At 42.2% G+C, this 20,899-nt stretch overlaps 1 protein-coding gene across 1 annotated transcript in view; it reads right to left on the bottom strand.

Annotated features, from left to right (window-relative positions):
• COMMD1 (copper metabolism domain containing 1) overlaps positions 1-20,831 on the bottom strand; it is a 62,323-nt gene extending 41,492 nt beyond the window's left edge. Inside the window, exons 1-2 of the mRNA XM_059468751.1 lie at positions 20,635-20,831; positions 2,371-2,652 (exon numbers count right to left, since the gene is read on the bottom strand). Coding sequence (XP_059324734.1) covers positions 2,371-2,652; positions 20,635-20,823 — 471 coding nt within the window. The 5' untranslated portion in view covers positions 20,824-20,831. The remainder of the gene's footprint in view (positions 1-2,370; positions 2,653-20,634) is intronic.
• Positions 20,832-20,899: the final 68 nt, after the last annotated feature.

The raw sequence follows: 20,899 nt of genomic DNA, 5'->3' as shown, positions 1-20,899 counted from the left end.
TCCACCAAGCAGCCTCCTCTTCTGCTGGGCAGAGACCTAACTCTAACCCAGAGGCACTGAGAAGAATCAGAGTGACTTCTGGAAAGGTACATTTTCTACAGAGCATTTCTTTGCTTCTGCTGAACCATGAAATATTCATGTCAATTCATTACATATCAATGCATTTGTACATTCCCCTGTTATCATGTGTCCAAATGAAAACAGTCTGTTGTGAATAATTTACTCCTGAATCATCAGCCAGCTTTCTTCTTCAAAGCCAGATCTTCATTATTCATCAAATCCCATCTATGGCTGACAACTGTTTAGAAAATATGTTCTCTTCTAAACTTAGGGAAGGTACCAGTATGTGTGTATTTGATGTGCTACAAAACTTGATATTTAGAAGAGATATGCTAACAATAAAGTAAAAATACTTATAAAGACTATAAAACATGACAGTTTCAAGTTAGTGGGCTGGATCCAGTGTGTAACAAGGAGTTGTTCAACCTCCAGTAGGAGTCTCTGTGACCAATCTTTCCAGGAGGTCCCCAAACCCCAAACCTCATCCCATCACAGGAGCATAGAGCCTGATGCAGAGTGCCTCAACCCAAAGATTTACAGCAGAGAACTTATTTAATGCACAGCCAAAGGCTATGTGAAAGCAGAGTTCCTTAGAACAAATGTACATTGACTCAAGAGGTGACAATGCTAATTACTCCATGGCTGTTTCAGTAAGGACCAGTTTAACTCACAGCTCACTGGTACCCTCAGGGAAGGAGGCAAAATTGTGTTTGATGGCAGCTCCAAAAATGCATTTGCACAACCATTTCCCTTTGCAGCGTGAAGGGGCATTGCTAAAATAACTCATTTTGATTTTGTTTTGGGGCTCTTTGGTAAGAGACAGTACAGTGTCTCAGAAATGTGTATTCCTCCTCCATCCCCTGACTCTCTCTGCAGAGGGTGAAAGGAATATTGCTTGATGTTACTGTAAAATCCATCACTGGGGAAAAAACAGTTTCAAAACAGGAGTCACTAACTACATAATCCCCTTGTGAAACACAACAGCGATTCTGAGTTAAGGATGCACTTTTTAATGAATGTAGGTATTTCTGCCATTTGCTCACTAAGGTACTCACTGTACTCATTATAACGTGCTCCCTTGTAACCTTTTTATTCAAAGCAACCTTTTTTCCATTTGCTGCTAATAGAACACAATGGTTTTCAATCTCAAGATCCTGAGCAGAAAACTCAACTTCTCTGAGGTTAGGAAAAAACCTGAAGGCACACACCATTACTGTATTGGTCACTGCAGAGAACCACAAGTGGAAGGCTCAGGGAGGATCAGCTTCCACTGACTGCAAAGGAAAGTGAACCAACAGAATGACTCCAACAATACCTTCTGCCTCTGTAGGATCTCAGACATTATGTACCTTCATTCTTGCCCTGGCTTAGCCAAGCTGGAATTCAATCATTCCTATGCACATGTATATTCCAGGTGTATGGAATGAGGTATTCCTAATTCAGGCACTCTTGCTATTACGATATTATGAAATACAAGAAACCTTGCAAAACGTTAACTATTAACATCAAAATTCCCAAATCGGCTCATGGCATGATTTGCAGTAGCTACTGCTAAGAAATGAGGTTTTGAAATTTACTAAAACATCACAGAGAGAAAAGATACCAAACTGAAACACATTTCCTGTTAGAAAAGAACAGCAAATGTGAAGATGGGAATCTGTGCCTTCAGCTGTACAATCCTATGGACTATAAAGATAAAAAAAGGAAGGCAATGTTCAGCACTGATAGAGCCATATATATATAGACAGATATCTTTCAGGTAGATAAGGCCAGATTGCATAATGTGACAGGTAATAAGTAACATAAGAATGGGTGTTATGTAAAATAAAAAGGAATCTTTCCCTTCATTTGTTCTAAAATGTAATTTGTGAACTTTACTCTTTTTTAGCTCCTACTTTGCGTATTTTAACTAATTTTAGTGTTGAATTAAAAGAAAAGAAGACTAATTGAATTTGCAGTGCATGGTATACAAACAGAATTATAAGATCATGTTAGATTTCTACATCCTCTGAGTTTACAAGCTTAATGTAAAGAGAGCTGTCAATATATATGTCATATATATATATGTCAGTATATGTGTTATATCTTCTTTATATGAAGATAAGAAAAAAAAAAGCAAAAATTGCATTCACCACCCAGAATGTTTCTTTGTATCCAAAGATGGACCCCCAATTTCAAGTCCATTAAAGGGCCAGTGGTGATGAATCAACCACTGCGTTGATTTGGATGCAGTGAATTCAGCAATAGGCAATATCCCTCAGTGCAAGTGCAGCCACATCTGGTGTATATATTTTGCAAAAGGAAGCTTACCTGCCCATTTTTTCCCAGTTCCATTTCAACTATTGCAACAGGAGTGTTTATCTGATCAACGTGCCTCAACTGTGCCTTCAGGTCCACTCTCCAGTTCATGTTTTTCAGGACATTATCCCAGCGGCTCTGATTGACCAGGCTCTCGTGGATTTGAGTCCGGTGGTTCTTCCAAAATTTTGCAATGACTGCAGCCTGATCTGATGTGATGCCACCTTGTTTTTTGGTTTGGGCAGTGAGGAAAGCTTCCAGCTGATTCAAATCCATGTCTGCTGAAGCAATTGACTGTAGGAAAATAAAGGGAGTAAAAGGGAAAAGCTTGCTTAACTGAGGACTTAAAAGACACATCTTTAGGGTTTGACAAATATGGGATTTTAAAATGGTTGCACAAACAAACCAGGTTATGCAAATAACCTGACACCTTTCATTAAAACTCAATTTGCAAGTGCCTACTGCTAATCCCAGATTCTGCCCCACAGCAGCTGGAGGGGAGTGGGTTGGCTCCAGCAATGAGCTGGGAGCACCTCTGGGAATTCAGCACTGGTATGGGGCAGCAAGGAGGCTTCTCCCTGTGTCCTGGCCCTTTCCTCACTGTGCCACAGGCATTCCCAAATGGACAGTGCCACAAACACTGTGTCAGGTGTGGCACTGCACTGCTGCCCTGCTGGGCCAGGAAACAGGAAGGCTGGGACACAGAAGGTGGGCTTGTGGGCTGGAACAATGAAGGGACAGCCCAGCTCATTGCAACACCCACAGTTTCATCTGCCACCTCCACAACACAAACAAGGAACAAAACTGGTAAGTGCTGCACCAGCAAAGCAGGGCCTGCAGCAGCAAGAGCCTTTCAAGGGAGAGTCAAAATGCAAAATGCAATTGCATTTTTTCATCTGTATTATTCAATCCATAAGGCCCAAAAAGCCTTAACAATGCACCTCCAGCTTCTTTTAGAGCATTGGTGGATTTTGTCAGGCTTTATTTGTATTTTGCAACACAGTGGAAGGGGTCGTTTACTCCTTGTCCCTGTGCAGCAACAGTAGTAGTAGCAGTAATAACAATAACAACAGCAATAATAACAACAATAATAAACAACTATAATAATAACCATTTTTATATAGATATCCAGTTTTTTCCATCTATTTTTTCAAAACCGATAAACCCACAGCCTTGTATTTGCATTGCCTCAGTGGGACTAGCCACTGCTGTACATGGCCACAAAGGGAGAATGGGAGGTAGAAAAAGGAAGCTGTGGTTAAACTTCCTCATTGTCATTTCAAGCAGATGCTTTTGCTTCATTTTCACACAAAATGGATGCAATTTCTCCAAAATGAGCACACCACCTCCAAGCACATGCTGACACGGAGCACAGCAAGGTGAAGTGCAGCCAGTCCTTGGATTTGCCTCTGTTTAACCTTCCCTGATGTGGTACAGCTACAGCTGCATTCCAGGCACTGGGGAACCACAGCCTCGTTCCTTTAGCCAGGGCTGTGACATTGTGTGGCTTTGGGCTGGACACACACATTGTGCACCTCACACTATCTGTCTGCACACTGGGCAGTGCTGATCTAAAAATGGAGGTGTTTGCAGTGTTTTTTTTACAAGGGATGAGCTGCCTTGCCTTGCTTTCACAATAGATCAGCTGCCATCTGTTATGTGATTGAGAAAAGAAATGGCAATCAACACTAGGAGTAAACCCTCGGCTGTATTAAGGCTCCAGCTTAACAGGAGCATCTGTGATTTTATTCCAAAATCTGAGCTGCCTAGTGCACCATTCTGGCTTTTCTATAGGGCATTTGACATATTGGTACATACTGCTTGCTTTAGATCAGAAATATTTAACTTAAGAGGTAATTATCCTGTACTAACTCATTATGCTGGAAGTGAAAACAGCAATTCTTTTTATTTCCAGAAGAAAAGCTATTCAGACGTACAGTCCTTTCCTACAGCCACATCTTACACTGTCTACTAACAGCAGTGTGGAGTATTTTCTGCTTCAATATTTTTCACATCACTGCATCTGTGTTTGTGTGCTGTGTGACACTGCTTCTGCTCGTGTACTCCTCCTGGGCTGGCTGATGTGAACGGGGGAGGAGGGCAGGTGAATCAACAAGCACAGACCCCAGCACAGACCCAGCACCTGCAGCAAGCCCTGGCAAGATCCAGTTCAGATGCAGACTTTCTTCCCAGTTCAGCTGTGCAGAAAATTGCCTTCTGTTTTATTCCTGTGCAGAAACCAAGAACACAAACTGTGTCCTCTGCACTGAGTGAAGCAAAGGTGTCATGGCTAAAAACCTCATTTATGTTAAATGTTAACCTAATGCAGGTTCATGGTGATACCAGGCACCCCTTTTCTAGGCTTGATTTCATAACCTTTGACCATTTCACATTTGCAATCCTCTGGATTTTTTTTTTAACCTCACTCCCTTCACAACAACCCTTTTTGCAAGATGCAGGAAGATTTCTGGCAGTGCCCTTCTAAGCTGATAAAAAACTGCAGACACAAAGTTCTTATTGTGCTTGACACGTGATATAAATCTGACTTTGAAGAGTATCCAGACAAGGAAGCTTATGACCAAACTGGAACTTTTAAGCATAAGGAACACAAAACAATATTAGTAGAGCATATACAGGACAGTTCAACCTGGCTATTTGGTAAAGAACATCAAGAGATTGATTAATTAAGGTGTGGTGTGAGCTACATTTAAAAACTCTGCACCTTTATGTATAATAAGCACCCTGATACAGTTTGCTACCAAAAGAGTGCCACATAAAGCCAGAGGGAGGAAACCATGTGTGATAATTAGCCATCATTTACACCTCCCTCATATACACATGTGCACAGGTGCACACAACAGGGACAGTTTAATACTCTACACATAAAAGAAACTGACTGCACACAGGCAAGAACCCAAAAGGTAGCAACCATACTGTATTTTGGTGCAGTATTTATCAAATAATGCATACCTTAAATAACACAGCCTTGTAATCCAGCATTCAGACTAGAATTCATTCTCTCCCTTCTTGGAAATATGACTACTACTTAAAAATTCCTTAAAAAAAATTATCTGGAAGTGGGTACAGACAAAGAGTTATATTTTGGTACAGCTGCATGAAGATTTTAATTAATGAAGACATATTTTCTTTGAAATTTCTAAACAAATCCCACTGGCTATAATGGTTTTCAAGTCACATAAGAGCAGTAACTCATTTTAGTATTCTTTTTCATCTTAACTTGGAAACATTTCACTGTGGACAAAAAAAAAAAAAGACTATTCAAAGTCTTTGCTGATCTTTCTGGTCTCTTGTTGCATGAACATTTACACAATCTATTCTTCAAACAAATGTAGTTCTACTCCATTGCTTCTATGAAGGGCCTCACTTCAGAATTTTTTTAAGCTTGGGAAATGTTTTATTTTAACTTGGCAAAAAATTATATTTCAAATCACATTCTGCATAGCATTACAAACAGTTCTTTCTATTACTTTTAACAATGCTCATTTATTACATAGAATATCCAATTATAGAGGATACATCTGATTGGTATTTCTAAGGATTGATTTAAGTTAGAATATGAGTGGTTCTTCTGTGCTTATATCTGGAGACAGATGAAATATATCTGATTATAAGTCTCCCTCTCATGCTTTTATTAAACCCCAGGAGCCTCAGATGAGCATTTATCAGCCCCAGGACAATGACAATTATCAGCTGTTGTTCAACTCCAACTGCCATGGTGAGGATTGTTTCACTGCTGGAATAAACAACACATGCACAGTTTAGCATCCCAACTGGAAAATTCTCAGAACTTAAAGGTATTGAAACCTGTTTTATCCATCTGCTGCTACAGCTGAATCACTGTCAGCATTGGTTCTAAGAGTGAAACACCTTATTAATGCCAATTTCTTAGCCCAGACAGACCTTAAAGTGCAGAATAATTGCCATATCTTCAGTCACTGTACTGTTAGTGACACATCATTATGTTACAGAGACTTTATACTCTCAGGTAATTTCAGTTTTTGTTGGTAATCACAAGTAATTTACCATTTCAACATAAAAATCTTCAACTAACAAAAACCAGAAAAGCTCTTTTAAGAATGTATAGAATCACAGCTGTTCTATGCCAGTGCCAAATGTAAATTAACTTTACTGTGACTATTCACTTAAATATCTAAGTAAGAAATGTCTATTTCAAAACTAGAGTCTGTAAAACAACACCATTAGATATTAAAAGTTTCCTCACATTATGTATTTTGTGATTTGATAAAACACTTTTTCTTTTCCCCCCAGGAAAGCACAGCTTATGGACAGTATGTCATTACAAGCACACAAATCCTTTCCTTTCCAGAGGCTGGGCAGAAGCTTTTGAACAGCAAGAAACAGTTTTAGTCATACTGAATTCTCCTTGTGTTCTCCTTCAATACAAACCCACTGTGTCTTCAAATACAATTCAGCCAATAAAAATAAGACTTCAAATACCATTTCCTTAATGAAACAATATTTGGTAATCTGGAGAGTTTTGTATTAGCCTAATTAGATCCATCAGACATGTGCCCTGGTACACAGAACAGGAAAACAGACTTAAATTCATTATCTCTTCTGAGAAATAAAGCCTGACAAGCATGCAGTACTAGTGAGAAACAACAACTGGTAAAACCCACTGGGAAAAAAAAGAACACATTTCATTTTCAGAAGAAAAACATGACTTGTCAACCATCACAGAAGAGCTCTAAGAGCTGGGCACAGCAGCATGTGGAGGCATTTCCTCCAGCTGACCCCCAGAAGTGCCAGCCTGCAGCACAAAGCAATCCCAAGCTCAAGGAAACAAACTCAGTGCCATGGGCTGTGGTGCTGAACTCGCCTCCTCAGGCTTTTGGGAGGTGGGGTAAGAGGTTATTCCTGCACCACAGCCCCTCTCATTCCTGTGCTTTTAGAAACAGAGCCCTGCAAGCCATTTCTGATCCCCCAGGAATGCACGCAGGGAGCTGTGGAAGCAGCTGCAGACAGGAGGAACGTGCCAGGGAACCTTGCTCAGCTGAACATCTTCAGCACACAAAGCCCACTCTGGGTAACACCAACGTGCATCTCTCACTTCTCAGCCTCAGGATGAAACATTTCCTGGATTTGGGGGCAAACAGCAGCTGCCTGCAGGGAAGAGAAGCAGCTCAGAGCAGCACATGAGTGCTGCTGACACTGTGCTATCAGTCAGAGTCAGCTCAGCGTGTTCCTCTGCAGAGAGCAGCTTGTGACAGGAGGAATCCAACATCTTCCCAACCCTGTGGTTTCTGGGCCTTCCTTGGTATGCAGGAGCCTGACTCCCCCAAGGGCTGCTGAGATGTCCAGCCCTGTAATAAACGAGCTGTTCCCACAGATGGGCCCTGGATAAAAGTCCAGAAGACTTTCCCACGTTTCTGGAGATAGTGGAGGTTTGCAACTAGTTGGTAGGTTGTGCCTCACAAACACTGTTTATTACAGTCCAAGAGCTCTCCTGAGAATCAGAATTAAGATAAAATTAGATACAACAGCCTGCAGCCTGTCTGCACATGAAAATGGTGATCCATCTTTTGGGAAAAAAACCCCAAAACTAAAGGCTTCTACACCCCCCAGAAATTTCTAAGTCAGAAATCACAAGTGACCCTAATACATTCAGTATTTCTACCACAAAGTAGAAAGATTTTAACTCATCTTAAATCTTCATCAAATCCATGGGGGATCACACAAATTCTTTTATTTACATTCCATACCATGTCCCAGTATTACTTTTATTTACCTCTTATGGGGCTGTAGTGAAAGCAGCAAAAACAGTTTGCTAAGAGAAAAGAACCACTGAACCTGTGAACCATTAAGAGGTTAATAAATACATTTATTTAAACCCTGTAGCTTACTTTTTTTCCAGTATGTAACAGGTCTTCGGCAACAACTATTTTTTTATTCCAACCTTTTGGTTCCTTGCCAAGGAGGCACTCACCAAGTCAACAGAGGTTCAGCAGACTTGTAAATATTTTTAAATTTGACTTCTGATTTTCATCAAGCTTTCTTCTTGGATGGGAGAACTCGCAATACACACCAACACAAAAATTATGGAACTGCTACTGCAGATGGGAAAAACGTGTGTGTGGATGATCAAGTTTCAGGCAAATTGAAAATTACATCCTTCCTGTTTTCCTGATCTTATTAAGCTTGATTCCACACGGACTTGTCAACTGTGCACATGAGAGGAAAAAACTCCTCTCAATGGGTCACTTCCATGCTTCTTCTCTCACTCCTCCATCTTCACCCCCACAATTCCCAGGCTCCCACCAAGCAGAAATCCCCTAAACACCAACCTTTTTTTTTTTTTTTGCATACAAGCTCACCAAACTATGTTCTTTGTTAATTTTTTTTTTTTTTTGCTTTAAAGTTCAATCACAGGGGAGTAAATACTCAGCTATTTTTGATCTAGCTTATAACTGAACACAAAAGAGACCTCAGCATTAGTTTTTAAAAGCATGTGAAGTGACCACAATATTTTTTCTCCAGCCCGCCCCTGCCAGGAGTCTGTGCAGCTGCTAGAAATGCCCTGTTTGAACCCACAACACCATAAAACACCACTTCCTAAATTTATTTGCAGAAGGTGTCATTTTACTGTGGTGTGAAGATGCATTTGATGACAAAAGAGGATGAAGGGCTGATGAAAACAGGCAGCCACCAGAGGAGCCGCAACCTGAGCTGTGCTCCTGCGGTCACACCGCGCTTCCTGGAAGCCTCCAGTGGCTCCCCCACCCCAGAAAACATCTTCAGCTGAAGGAAAACTGAGAGCCACCAGGATTACTCAGTCTGCACCTACTCTGTCTACAGAGGAGACACTTAGACACTTACAGCACTTATAAAACAAACTAATAGCAGAAACAGAACAAGCCCACCCACGGACAACATCACTCATAGGTGGATATCCAAACGATGCCTGCAGACTCAGATTATGAGGAGATACTAAAAGCTTGGATTTTAAGCAATAAACATAAAAAAAAGCACCAGCCCTTCCTTCCTGTGTAAGTTCTCAAAACATTTGTATTATTTAAAATAGAAAGAGGAAGAGTTATACAAGAAAAAAGGCAATGGAGAGTGCTCCTCAGAGAGCACAGATAGGCTGGACCGGCTGGAGGGAGATAAAACATGGAACAAAACAAAAGTTCTATTAATAGCAGATGTACTTGCAACAATAAAGGTGATATAGCAGGATTAAAAATATAAATATACTGAAATTAAAGATACAACTATAAATTGTCTAACCTGACCTGTACTCTACTGAATTACAGCAAAGAAAAAAAAAATCCCAGACTTTGTCAATAGTTTTTTCCCCACTCAAGTTCAATTTTTTGCTGTGGTTTAGAAAGCATTTTGCCTCTTGGGGTGGAGGGAAAGAAATGTCATATTCCCAGTATTCTTAAAGATGCAACTGTATTACAGAGAAGTTTGAGAGGTTCAACCTCTTTCAAAATGAATGTACACACACATGTGCTCCCTGAACTCAGTTTCAGCAGAAGGGAGCTGTTTTCTTGGAGAACATACAGATCTTTAGAGGTTACATTACTCAGTCTAAAATGGTTTCTTCTCCAGCCCTGAAGGAGCTGGATTCAGAAGCAAGAACACTCATCAGATGAAAGCTGTTTAATGGACTATTGTCAAAGACAGAGAGGTAAATAAAAGGCAGAAGAAATCCAGATAGGACAGAAAATAGCAGATGGTAAATAAATAAATAAAAAAACCCACGAGATGGAGTAAAAGCAAGAAAAGAGAGACAGATACAGTGACAGTCCTGGAACTGGTGACATGACCTGTCATTCCCTTGGGAGACCACGTGCTCAGCCCTTTCTTCTTCCCCTCTACTCTCTTACAATAAAAGAGATCTTTGTTTATCAGGTTTCTACAATCATTCTGGGAAAATTACTTGCTGCTGTAGACTACTGCTTCATGTCTAATCTCATTTCACTTAGGGGAGTTAAAAATAGAAGTTGGAGCACTTCTTCATTTGGAAGACATGGAAAAAAAAAAGTTGTAGCCCTACCCTGAGTGCAGTAATGGTGCAGACATTAGCAGAGCTTGCTGGAGCTTTGCAAGCAGTGATCCTGTCAGTGAAATCAGCACAAACTTGCTTTATTATGAACCAAGCACAGAAACAGACTCAGTATCGTGAATTAAATTTCCACTTTTACTCAGAGTACCTTGATTGTCTGCATCTTACAAGTTAATGGTTACCTCAGCTAATCTGTCCCTTGGCTTGCATTTGGACATAAAGCAGAGATGCTCTAGCAGTGAAAAACACGAGCTCTATGAGTCTCATCCCTCCACTGCTGCCATATACTCCCTTTTAGTGGCAAATTCTGACTCCAATCTCTCCAATTGCCAGCACTACTGTGCATTACCTGTTATTGCCACTCTAAGCAGCAGCTGGAGTTCCATTTCCTACCTGCAAGAAGAAGGATTTCTGCACTCCCAGCCCAGGCTGGGAACACACCCCTGCCTTAGCCATAACCCTGTGTTCAGAGCAGCACACAGATCAGCCAGGAAAGGAGACAAGCTTACAGACTACAGTGCTTCACAGGAAGCAAGCAACAGTGCTCTGCCAGCTGCTCCTTCAGCACCTACTTTGACAACTCATGTTACATGCTGACAGAGCTGACAGGTGAGAGGGAAGCTTCCATTCTCAGGATCCCAGCCACCAGGGCTTCCTTTCAGCACAGGGAAAATTGTTTTCCCTCCTGTCAGCTCAGTGAAACATAAAACATGTTCCCCAAACCTGGTGGCTGCAAACAGCCAAACCTTTATGAGGAGAAAGGAGCAACAGGTCAAACTCCTCAGCATGGGATTCCCAAGTGTAAATCCTCCTCTCCATCCCTGTTGCTGGAAAACATCACCTGATAGGAGCAAAGGCCAAAGCAGGGAGCTTGGAAGAAATCATCTCTCACTTTCCCATAAAGATCTAGTTGCCATTTCCTGTATCAAACATTATCTCTGCACTAAATACAATTAACATTTGGGGAGAGGAAAAGCTAATGATGTGATGAAACTGCTAAGACATCAACCAAAGCCCTCTCCAAGAGAATCCCATCAAACACTAACGGGATTACCCCAGAGAGGGTGGTTCTCTGTCTCCATCAGGTTGGGCTGCTGGAATCATCCATCAGTAGAGCTGGCCAAGCCATCAGGTTTCCAAAGCTTGTAGGAACCCCTTCCCAGCCCTGTCCCTGCCCAGCCCTGTGCTGCCCAGCCCTGTGCTGCCCAGCCCTGTCCCTGCCCAGCCCTGTCCCTGCCCAGCCCTGTCCCTGCCCAGCCCTGTCCCTTCCCAGCCCTGTCCCTGCCCAGCCCTGTGCTGCCCAGCCCTGTCCCTTCCCAGCCCTGTCCCTTCCCAGCCCTGTCCCTTCCCAGCCCTGTCCCTTCCCAGCCCTGTCCCTGCCCAGCCCTGTCCCTTCCCAGCCCTGTCCCTTCCCAGCCCTGTCCCTTCCCAGCCCTGTCCCTGCCCAGCCCTGTCCCTTCCCAGCCCTGTCCCTGCCCAGCCCTGTCCCTTCCCAGCCCTGTCCCTTCCCAGCCCTGTCCCTGCCCAGCCCTGTCCCTTCCCAGCCCTGTCCCTTCCCAGCCCTGTCCCTGCCCAGCCCTGTCCCTGCCCAGCCCTGTTCACTGCTGTGGCTGGCAGAGCTTGCAGGTACCCCACCAGTGGAAACTGCTTGCTGCTGAAAATCTGCTTTTAGATTTCACATTTTTAGGCCTCAACTGTTACAAACCTCAGCAATCAATTGCTGCAAGACACTACAACCCTTGGCATCAAACTAATTCAATTAATTTTTCCTGTGGCTTTTGTCTTTTTGTCTTTTAGTCAATTGGGGGCTACTCCTATTCACTAAACTCCCTGTCATTTGTCCACATGAACTGGACAACTTCATTAGAGCTTTCTGTTCATTATGAGACTTTTTATAGATTTCCTGACATGTCATAAAATGAACAAACCCACTTTCCTTGCCAAGTAAATGTAAATCATAAATGTACCATTTTTTTCTTTGACAGAAAAAGGGAGTTACAAGCATTTTTTCGCACTTCAAAAACGTTAAAAGTTTGAGCTAAATGAAAAAATAAAAAAGGAATCACAACTAATCCAAATACACAAAATACTTCTGCCATGTGTGACTGTGTAAAACTAAAAGGTACTTATACAAACAGCTTGTCAGAAGAGAATAAAAACCACTTTTGAACCAGAAAAGGCAAAAAGAGTCTGAGAGAACAGCATATCTGATGTGACAGTCTGAAGAGAGACAACAAAGCCATGTGTAAATGTCAGACAAGGAGTAAAAATGTCTGTTGATTACTTGCCTTTCACACAGATACTACTTCAGTGTCTGCCTGTATCTTCAAAACATATTTCATAATCCTGACATCACAGTTCAGAGAGACTGCAAGGAAAGGAAAGGAAAAACTACCCACCAAGCTGAGGTAGAAATCTTTTGGCAAAGATCCCAAAACATCTCAACCAGAAAAAAATCTAACCTTATTTGGAAAAAAACCCACAGATTTTGCTCAAACTATATTTGTATTGCCACTTTTTACTGTTAGGGAAGAGAGAGAGATGTGAAAAAACATGCTTTCAGAAATGTATTAACATGCACAATGACGTGACACAATGACAAAAATATTTTTTAAATAGTTAGAAAAAACACTTAAGGCTATAAACTGTTTGGACAAGTTGAATGTTAGGTCACATTTTCTTTGAATAGAATATTTTATGTCTTGTTTTCATGAGATTGTTGCAGTCTATTTTTACTTAGATGAAATCACATATAAACCAGCATTGTAAAGAGGTAAATACAGAATATGCCAGAGAATTAGAGGGATCAAGAAATGCATTCCAAGATCACTGTCACCTTTAAAAATTCAACTTGCATCCTCAAACACAGAAAAACAGATACTGAACTCCACTGGGAACTGAGAATGAGGAGGGAGTCCCAGGCTTGCTGTACAATTCTAAAACTACCAACTTTATAAAAGATAGAATATTCTGAATTAGATCTTGGCTATCAACCAGAACCAGGCGCTCATGCACTGTAAACAAAGGAAAAGGCAAGTCCAACTTACTTTGTTCAAACAGTGCAATTTTTAAATAGTTGGGTGGCTAAAATAAGTAAAGGAAGATTTGGTTTCCTTGTTTATGACTGGTAAATCCAATGGTAAAGAAATATGGAAAACTACTGTGCTTAAGCTTCAGGTGTTAAGAATACAAACCAAAAATATCTTCCCCTCAAAACAAACAAACAAACAAACAAACAAACAAACAAACAAACAAACTGCCAAAACAAAACAAACCAAACAAAAACAACCACACAGTTTGGTTTTCCCAATAATGAACCCTTAAACTTCACAATGCAGGCCATCAATGTTCCACTCATTCTTACTTACTCCATAAATGAATCCTCTCCTTAAAATTCACAGTGTAAAAGCATACATCATTTATAATGATAATTATAATTATAGAATTAAAATAATTATAGAATTAAAAACGAGGTATTTTAGGCCCTGCCTTTAAATAAAGTGACTCAATTCACCTTGTTATAAAATAAATCATCCCCCAGGGATGATCTTGGAGCCCTCCAGGAAGCTGCAGCTAATCCTGACTGCCCAGGGAGCTCCTGGGGAAACACAGGAGGCACTCAGCAGCTCAAGCTGTCAGATGTTCTCACCTGACAACTTCTGTCCCATTGGGTTTGAGGACTAAAACATCAATGGAAAAGGACTTCATGTAACATTTGCAGGACCTGGTATTTTGCGCCACTAAAGCTTTTCCTTTTTTTTTTTTTAATTAAATAAACTATTGAAAAAACAAATGTCATCCAAATGTTGAAGAAGTCAGGCTCCATCATATTTGGTCACCAGACTGGAAGAAATCCAGAGTACAAGCTTCAAACTACAATAATTCTAGCCATACTAGCAGATTCTAGCCATACCATACAAAATTTTTAGTCTTGTCTTCACTTTTTTCTTTCTAGTAAGTTGTTGGATATACTGCACCCAGTTGCTACACACTAGCACAGTCAAAAATCTAAATTACATCATGCCAAGATTGTAGCTAAGTGTTAATAGGAATTAAAAATTTCAGAAGTTCAGCTTGTAAAAAGGTTGAGTTGTGTCATCCAAGTTTCCTTTTCATGCACTAGCTGTGAACTTCACTCAAGTGCACACCACACTCCTGCATCTCTGACAGAGTGCTAGTCAATGTGTTAACCACACTCTCTGAAGAAAGAGAGCAAGAAAGAAGAAAGAAAGGTCTATTTTCTGCTCAGCTGTGTGGCAGCCTCACATGAGAGCAGGGAGGTTGAAATGAATATTTTTACTTCCTTGACACCATCAGTTGGCTCCTAGAGCAAGCAAGAACTCATCTTCCTTCACACCAGTTGTAAGAGAAACCATTTTTAGAGTAGCATTTAATAAAGAATAAAATTTCAGCACTGAGCCTTTCCTTTCTTCTAGTCTTTCTTTATGCATCAAATTGAAGACAAGACAGCTCAAGTTCTCCCCTTTTCAGAGTCCCACATTTAAAATAGGAAAGACCACTCAAAAGTAGTCCAGAAAATCACCAGTGCAGTGAGATGATGGCACTGAGCCTCATTACCCTCTCCATCATTTCCCACACACTTTGGGGAGCAGGGAATGGAGCCTTAGTGGTACTGAAATAAAGGCACAAAACTACATGTGAAGCCTAAGGGAGTCCTTCTCCCTTTTCAAATACATTCCATACAGCCTGTGTTTGATGAATACTAATTAAGCATAGTAAAAGCATTTAATTTGCAATAATGATCTTCAAAGGCAAGATCTGACTCCCTGTTCTTCAATCAGAGTAGACTCTTGTTCAGCTCAAGAGAAACACTGTAGGGATCAGGTTGGAATAATGAATTTCAGCATAACCAATATATTTCCCTTTCTGTGCATGGGAGTGTCTGTGTGCACAGACCCCTCTATATACACAGAATAAGCTGCTCACAGACACACATATGTGTGTGTAACTTATGAAATCTCACCTGTAGGGTTTAGGTTTTTTTGGGTTTTTTTTTGAGAAATGAGGTCATTAATGATGAAAGTGCTACGTACTTGCAGAAGTCCTACAAATGCAACAAACTAAACCATATATTTGGATGGGAAAGTGGGAATCAGCAGGACATGAAGCACTGCCACCACCAGGGAGTCCAACCTCCTCAGCAGCATGCTGTTCTGGAAGTCCATAACCTGGTAATTAGCAGATTTAAGTTCCAGTAGGATATTCTTAAATTCAGAGGTAGTGCAGAGGCATTAGACACGAGAAGAGCCAGTGCTGACCTGCCTGCTCTAGAAACACACAGGGAGCACCAGCCTCCTCAAGTGGGGCACAGCAACCAGATCTCTGCTTGCAGAGATGTAATCACCACTGTAATTGGGAGAGAGAGAGAGAGAGAGAGAGAGACAGAGATTTGCTTCTTGTTTGGGCAATAGAGAGTCCACCACACCTGTTACAGACCAGTGACGCAGATCTGATGACGTTTCTTTAATCTGCCACTTTTCTGTAGCTAAGCTTAAAAAAAGAAAAAAAAAGCACTGCAAAAGGTCAGGTAAACCATTAAACTTCAGGTGAGCCATTTTCACTGAGGTGGCACAGTCACAGAGTATCAGCATGTGACAATCCCAGATGAAAGGAGCCTTTCTGTCTCAGTTATAGGAAATACCACTCATTAAATGGACAGTGTAATTGTGGGAGTCCTTTTGTTTCTGTCTGCCTGGAGGATTTGCAGGTGTAGTTAGCTGAGGTTTGTAAGGTACAGGCTCCTTGTTCACAGCCTGTTGTTTAAAACAATGCTCGTGGTGCAGAACAGCATCACCTCCAAATCCCAGAGCCACCAGCATTAACACCACCTCCCACACATCTCCTCAGGAATCACAGTACCGTGAAAACAACACTGCAAATGTGAGAGGCTCTGACAACACAAATCCCAACTTTTGCAACTTGAGAATTCACAAAAAAGTCATGAAAAAATCCCTAATGATGCAGGCACGCTGTTCTTTCTAGGTGAAATACCTAAGCAACAAATTGCTGCTGCAGGCAGTGGAGCACTGATCTTATCACTCCTGGCAATGTTCTTCAACCCTGTCACATTCTGCACCCAGCCTTCCTCTCCACTTCACTGTTTTCAAGCATTTTTCCCCTCCAGTTTATGTGACCTGCCAGCTGTGCCAGCTCCCTTGTGAAGTGAGCACATGTACACCAACCTAAAAGCCAAAATAACTCACATTAAAAGCAGTGAGAGAGCTTTGGGAGAGTGCCCATGCACATTGTCATCACTGCAATTCAACAGGTGCTAGTTCCAGAAAACATGACATTTTCTACCCTCCTAAGACAATGCTGGAAAAGGGAAAAAAAAGAAATAATAACTGTGGGATTAGAGTTTATACAAGAAAATGTATGCTGTAACACCAGACACTGGTGAGCTAGCAACTGAGCTGTGCCCAGATTAGTGAGCTACATAATAGTGGTGTTTAGCTAAAAAAAAAATAGCTGTGATTTTATTTAGTTGTTCCAGGCAAACATTAATTCAGAAAATAATGATTTTCTCATGTATGTCCTATTATAACACTACAGACATTCCCCCCCTCACAAAATTCTGTGCAAAGTTATTAATACATTTTCACTTGGCCCAACAACAAATAGAATTATCCATTATAAGCCCAGTCATTCATTGGAGTGAAAAGTATAACACTACATGGGACACATTTCTGGGCAGAAAATAGCAGGACAAGTACTTTTTTCCTTTTTCCTGAATCAAGAAGAATGAGGTTTTAAAAAAGGTTTTCTTTTCAGTTAGTAGATGCAGGCACAACTGCAAATCTAAGTGGCTGAAAGCAAGCAGTCTCTCCTATTAGCTCTGCCAAAATTATTTTATCTCAGACTGAAGCTGCTCTCCATCTCAGCCTTCCAGAAATTTGGACAACTGCAAAGTGCTCTGGAGTTCATGACCCAGCTCACACATTTGAGGAATTACAAGGTATCTGAGGAGAGGGAAGATTGGCAACTCTTTCCCCTTATTAAAAAATGCAAGAAGTTATTTATTTTCCCCCAGTTAGCAGAAATTGTTAGCAGAAATGTTTCTGTTAGCAGAAATCCTTGCTGCAGAAGCAAGGGCCTTTATCCTCCACAGTGAGAGAACCTTCCAAGTGTTTTTCTGCTCTTTTCCCATGAGGGCAGGTCCCTGTTATGGAGTTGTCTCTTCCTTGTCAAACAGGGGTAAAAATGCTTTGGAAACCCCTCTTGAGGTCACAACATCAACTTCATAGGGAAAGGGCTGCAGTCCCTAGCAGGAGGGAGACAATTTTTAGGGACAACACATTTATATGCTGGATTTCAAGTTCTTATTATTATATATATAATATTATTTAGAAATATAAATATATTTAACAATTAATATAATATAATAAAATTAATATGGTAAAAATAACATGATAAAATTAATATAATATAATATAATATAATATAATATAATATAATTAATATAATATAACTAATATAATATAATATAATATAATATAATATAATATAATATAATATAATATAATATAATATAATATAATGTCTATATACCATTCACACATCAGGATATTTATTACAGATGGTAACTTCCTCAGTATTAGTCAAAAAGAAAAAACCCAAACAAACCAACTTATAAATAAAATATAAGTTCTACTCCTCATGCTGAAACGTTTATTATTATTTAGCCTATGTAAAGTTTGTTCCTAAGTAGAAGACTTTAAACCCAGCAGCCAAGGATGCCGTTCAATAAATGCGAGAGGTTACTGCCACCAAAAGGAGAACAACGGGATTACTCCACATGGAAAGGAACTATGACCGGTGGACTAACACCGTAAATTAAACTTATGTAAGAAGCAGACAAATTTAGTGTTTTAATCACGATGAAATAACCTTTGAAAAACCCAAAAAAGCTGGGGGTGAGAATTCACAAAAGCTGCTCTCCTCCAGTTTCTCAGTGCTTTGCAGCCTTAAGGGACAGGAGGCTGGGAAGGATGAAGGCAGAGGGCAAAAAACAATTAACAGAACATTAAAATCATATGTTCTCCAGGGCCAGCCTTCCTAGGGCTTTGTCCTGCCTTCCACGAATCTCCACACCAGAAATTAGATTTTTTTAAAAGTCAATTTAATAAAGAAACATGATTTCACTGCAAAATAAATGTGACATTTTAGAAAGAGGTCGGATGATTCATGCATATTCAGCAGATGGATTGGCAGCAAAGGAAACAGGTGGAAGAAGTAGATCATAATGACATCTTTTATAAACATAAACCCAGCACTACTCTCTGTATAATCCAGGGGGAGAAAAATTTAAATTTTTTATTGCTACAGTAAAAATGACAGACTTTTTATTAATCCACATGCTTTGCACAGGTGGAATGCAGAGAGGTACTGGGAAGTCCTTCACCTTGTTTAAGCTCAGATCAGTGAAAGCAAGAGGTGATTTATGGCCCAGATCCATGTTCACTGCCTAGAAGACACCAACACCAATTAAGTCACAGGGGCAATGAATCTCTCTGCTTCCAGACTTTGTCATGCTACTGTTTGCTCCCCTTCCTCCACCACCCAGAGGAAGGACAAAATAAAACCACAAAAAGGTAACAAAGACATATTTTCCCCTGGTTTTTGTAATTATAGAGGTTTTTCACAATCAAGTATCAAAACTGGAATAAATAAGCTCAGAAATTCACATGGCAATTGACAAGGAAGGGAAAAGGCAGATCTTGCAGTAAGTTTTGCTTCTTCAGGAGCTGAGGAGACACCAGCACCCAAGAGGGGCATCCAAAGATGCACCAAGATGTTGTAAGCACAGAGGATCACTTTTGAAGTTTGCTGCTATCAGCAAATACAGCGTAACACAAAAACCCTCCAGGTTTCAAGTCAGGGAGATACTAAAAGGGGAAGATCAGTTTAAGCCTCCCTACCTCCAAAGCACAGTCCCAGTATCAACCTTCCCCCCCAAAACTGGCAGGTGTGAAGGAAAGAGGGCCCTCAGAGTGACCAGAAGGCCGAGGGGCTCCTTTAAGATGCTCTAGAGCACGGATCCTATGAGGATCCATAGAATTTAGCTGTCACTTCTGTTAAGTTACCCACTAGAAAAAAGTCCAGAGAGCTCTGAAGGAATCAGTTTTTAGGATTCCACTGCAGGCTTCTCGGGGCACCACATGAATCTGATCATTAAATGAACGACAGAACCTTCATAAAGGCACAAAGTGAGTGACATCATCCTCATCAAACTCCGAATCTCTCAATTCTGTTTAAAACTACGGACCACATTTATAAATGTGGCCAATCCAAGCGTGCATTTACCCACAAGGTGGCAGCGGCCATGCAAGATTCAGCACCTGGAGGCTCCCTGAGCCCATGCAGCTCTCGGGAACTACACAACGCTTTGAACGGAGACCAAAAGGCTCCATTGTGGGGGAAAAGACCTTTTCCCTTGCACAAAAAGCAAAATCTGTTGACTAAGTACACTGGCTTGCCTCATGATTGGTGGTGCCTTTTGATTTACTTAAAAGAAAGCTGCAGTTCTCCTCAGAGAGGAAAGGTTCGCGTTCCCGGGAGCACAGACCCGAGCGCCGCCGCTCCCTGCACAGCGCGGGCCTGAGGGGCTGCGGCTCCCGAGGGGCTCCCAGGGAGCCGAGGCACAGGACGGCGGAAGGAGCGGAGCTTTATGGGATCCAGCACAGGGAACCACGGAGCCCCGCACAGCCCCATCCCCAGCAGCCACACCGTGTGCCTGCGAGCAGTGTCCAAACGCTGTCCATAAAGGAACCATGGAGCCCCGCTCCCGGCCCCGCACAGCCCCATCCCCAGCAGCCACACACTGCATTGGAGAGCAGTGTCCAACGCGGTCCATAAAGGAACCACGGAGGCCTGCACAGCCCCATCCCCAGCAGCCACACCCTGTGCCTGAGAGCAGTGTCCGAACGCTCCTTGAGCCCTGCCAGGCTGTGCTGTGCCCGCTGCCCGGGGAGCCCGTTCAGCGCCCAGCCCTCTCCAGGTGCAGAACCTTTCGCTGAGATCCAACCAACCCTCCCCGACACAGCTCCAGGCCGCTCGGGGATGGAGCCGGAGCTGTCACCGCGGGCAGGGCAGGGCAGAGCTCCGAGCCCTGCACCCCGAGCCCCCCGGAGGAGGAGATGCCGGACACCGGCGGGAGTGCGGCTTCCCCCGCACCGCAGCCCCTTTCCCCCCGCCGCCGGTACCTGCAGCAGGCCGCCCATCTTGGCGCGCAGGGCGCGGAACTCGTCCGGCGTTGCCTCGGGGTAGAGCTGGGCGCGCAGCAGCTCCTCGGTGATGCCGGTGGTACCGTGGAAGGCGGCCTGGGCGATGCCGCTCAGCAGCGCGCTCAGCGGCCTGCAGCCCTCGGGCGGCGGCGGCTCGGGCGCCGCCATCGCGGGCAGGGCGCGTCCCCGGTACGGCGGCCGCGAGGGGCCAAAAATGCTCCCCGAGCCAGCTCTAGTGCCATTA

The sequence above is a fragment of the Ammospiza nelsoni genome, chromosome 3 (genome assembly GCF_027579445.1).
Source record: "Ammospiza nelsoni isolate bAmmNel1 chromosome 3, bAmmNel1.pri, whole genome shotgun sequence".
NCBI lineage: Eukaryota > Metazoa > Chordata > Aves > Passeriformes > Passerellidae > Ammospiza > Ammospiza nelsoni.
This window is presented reverse-complemented; position numbering and strand designations above follow the sequence as displayed.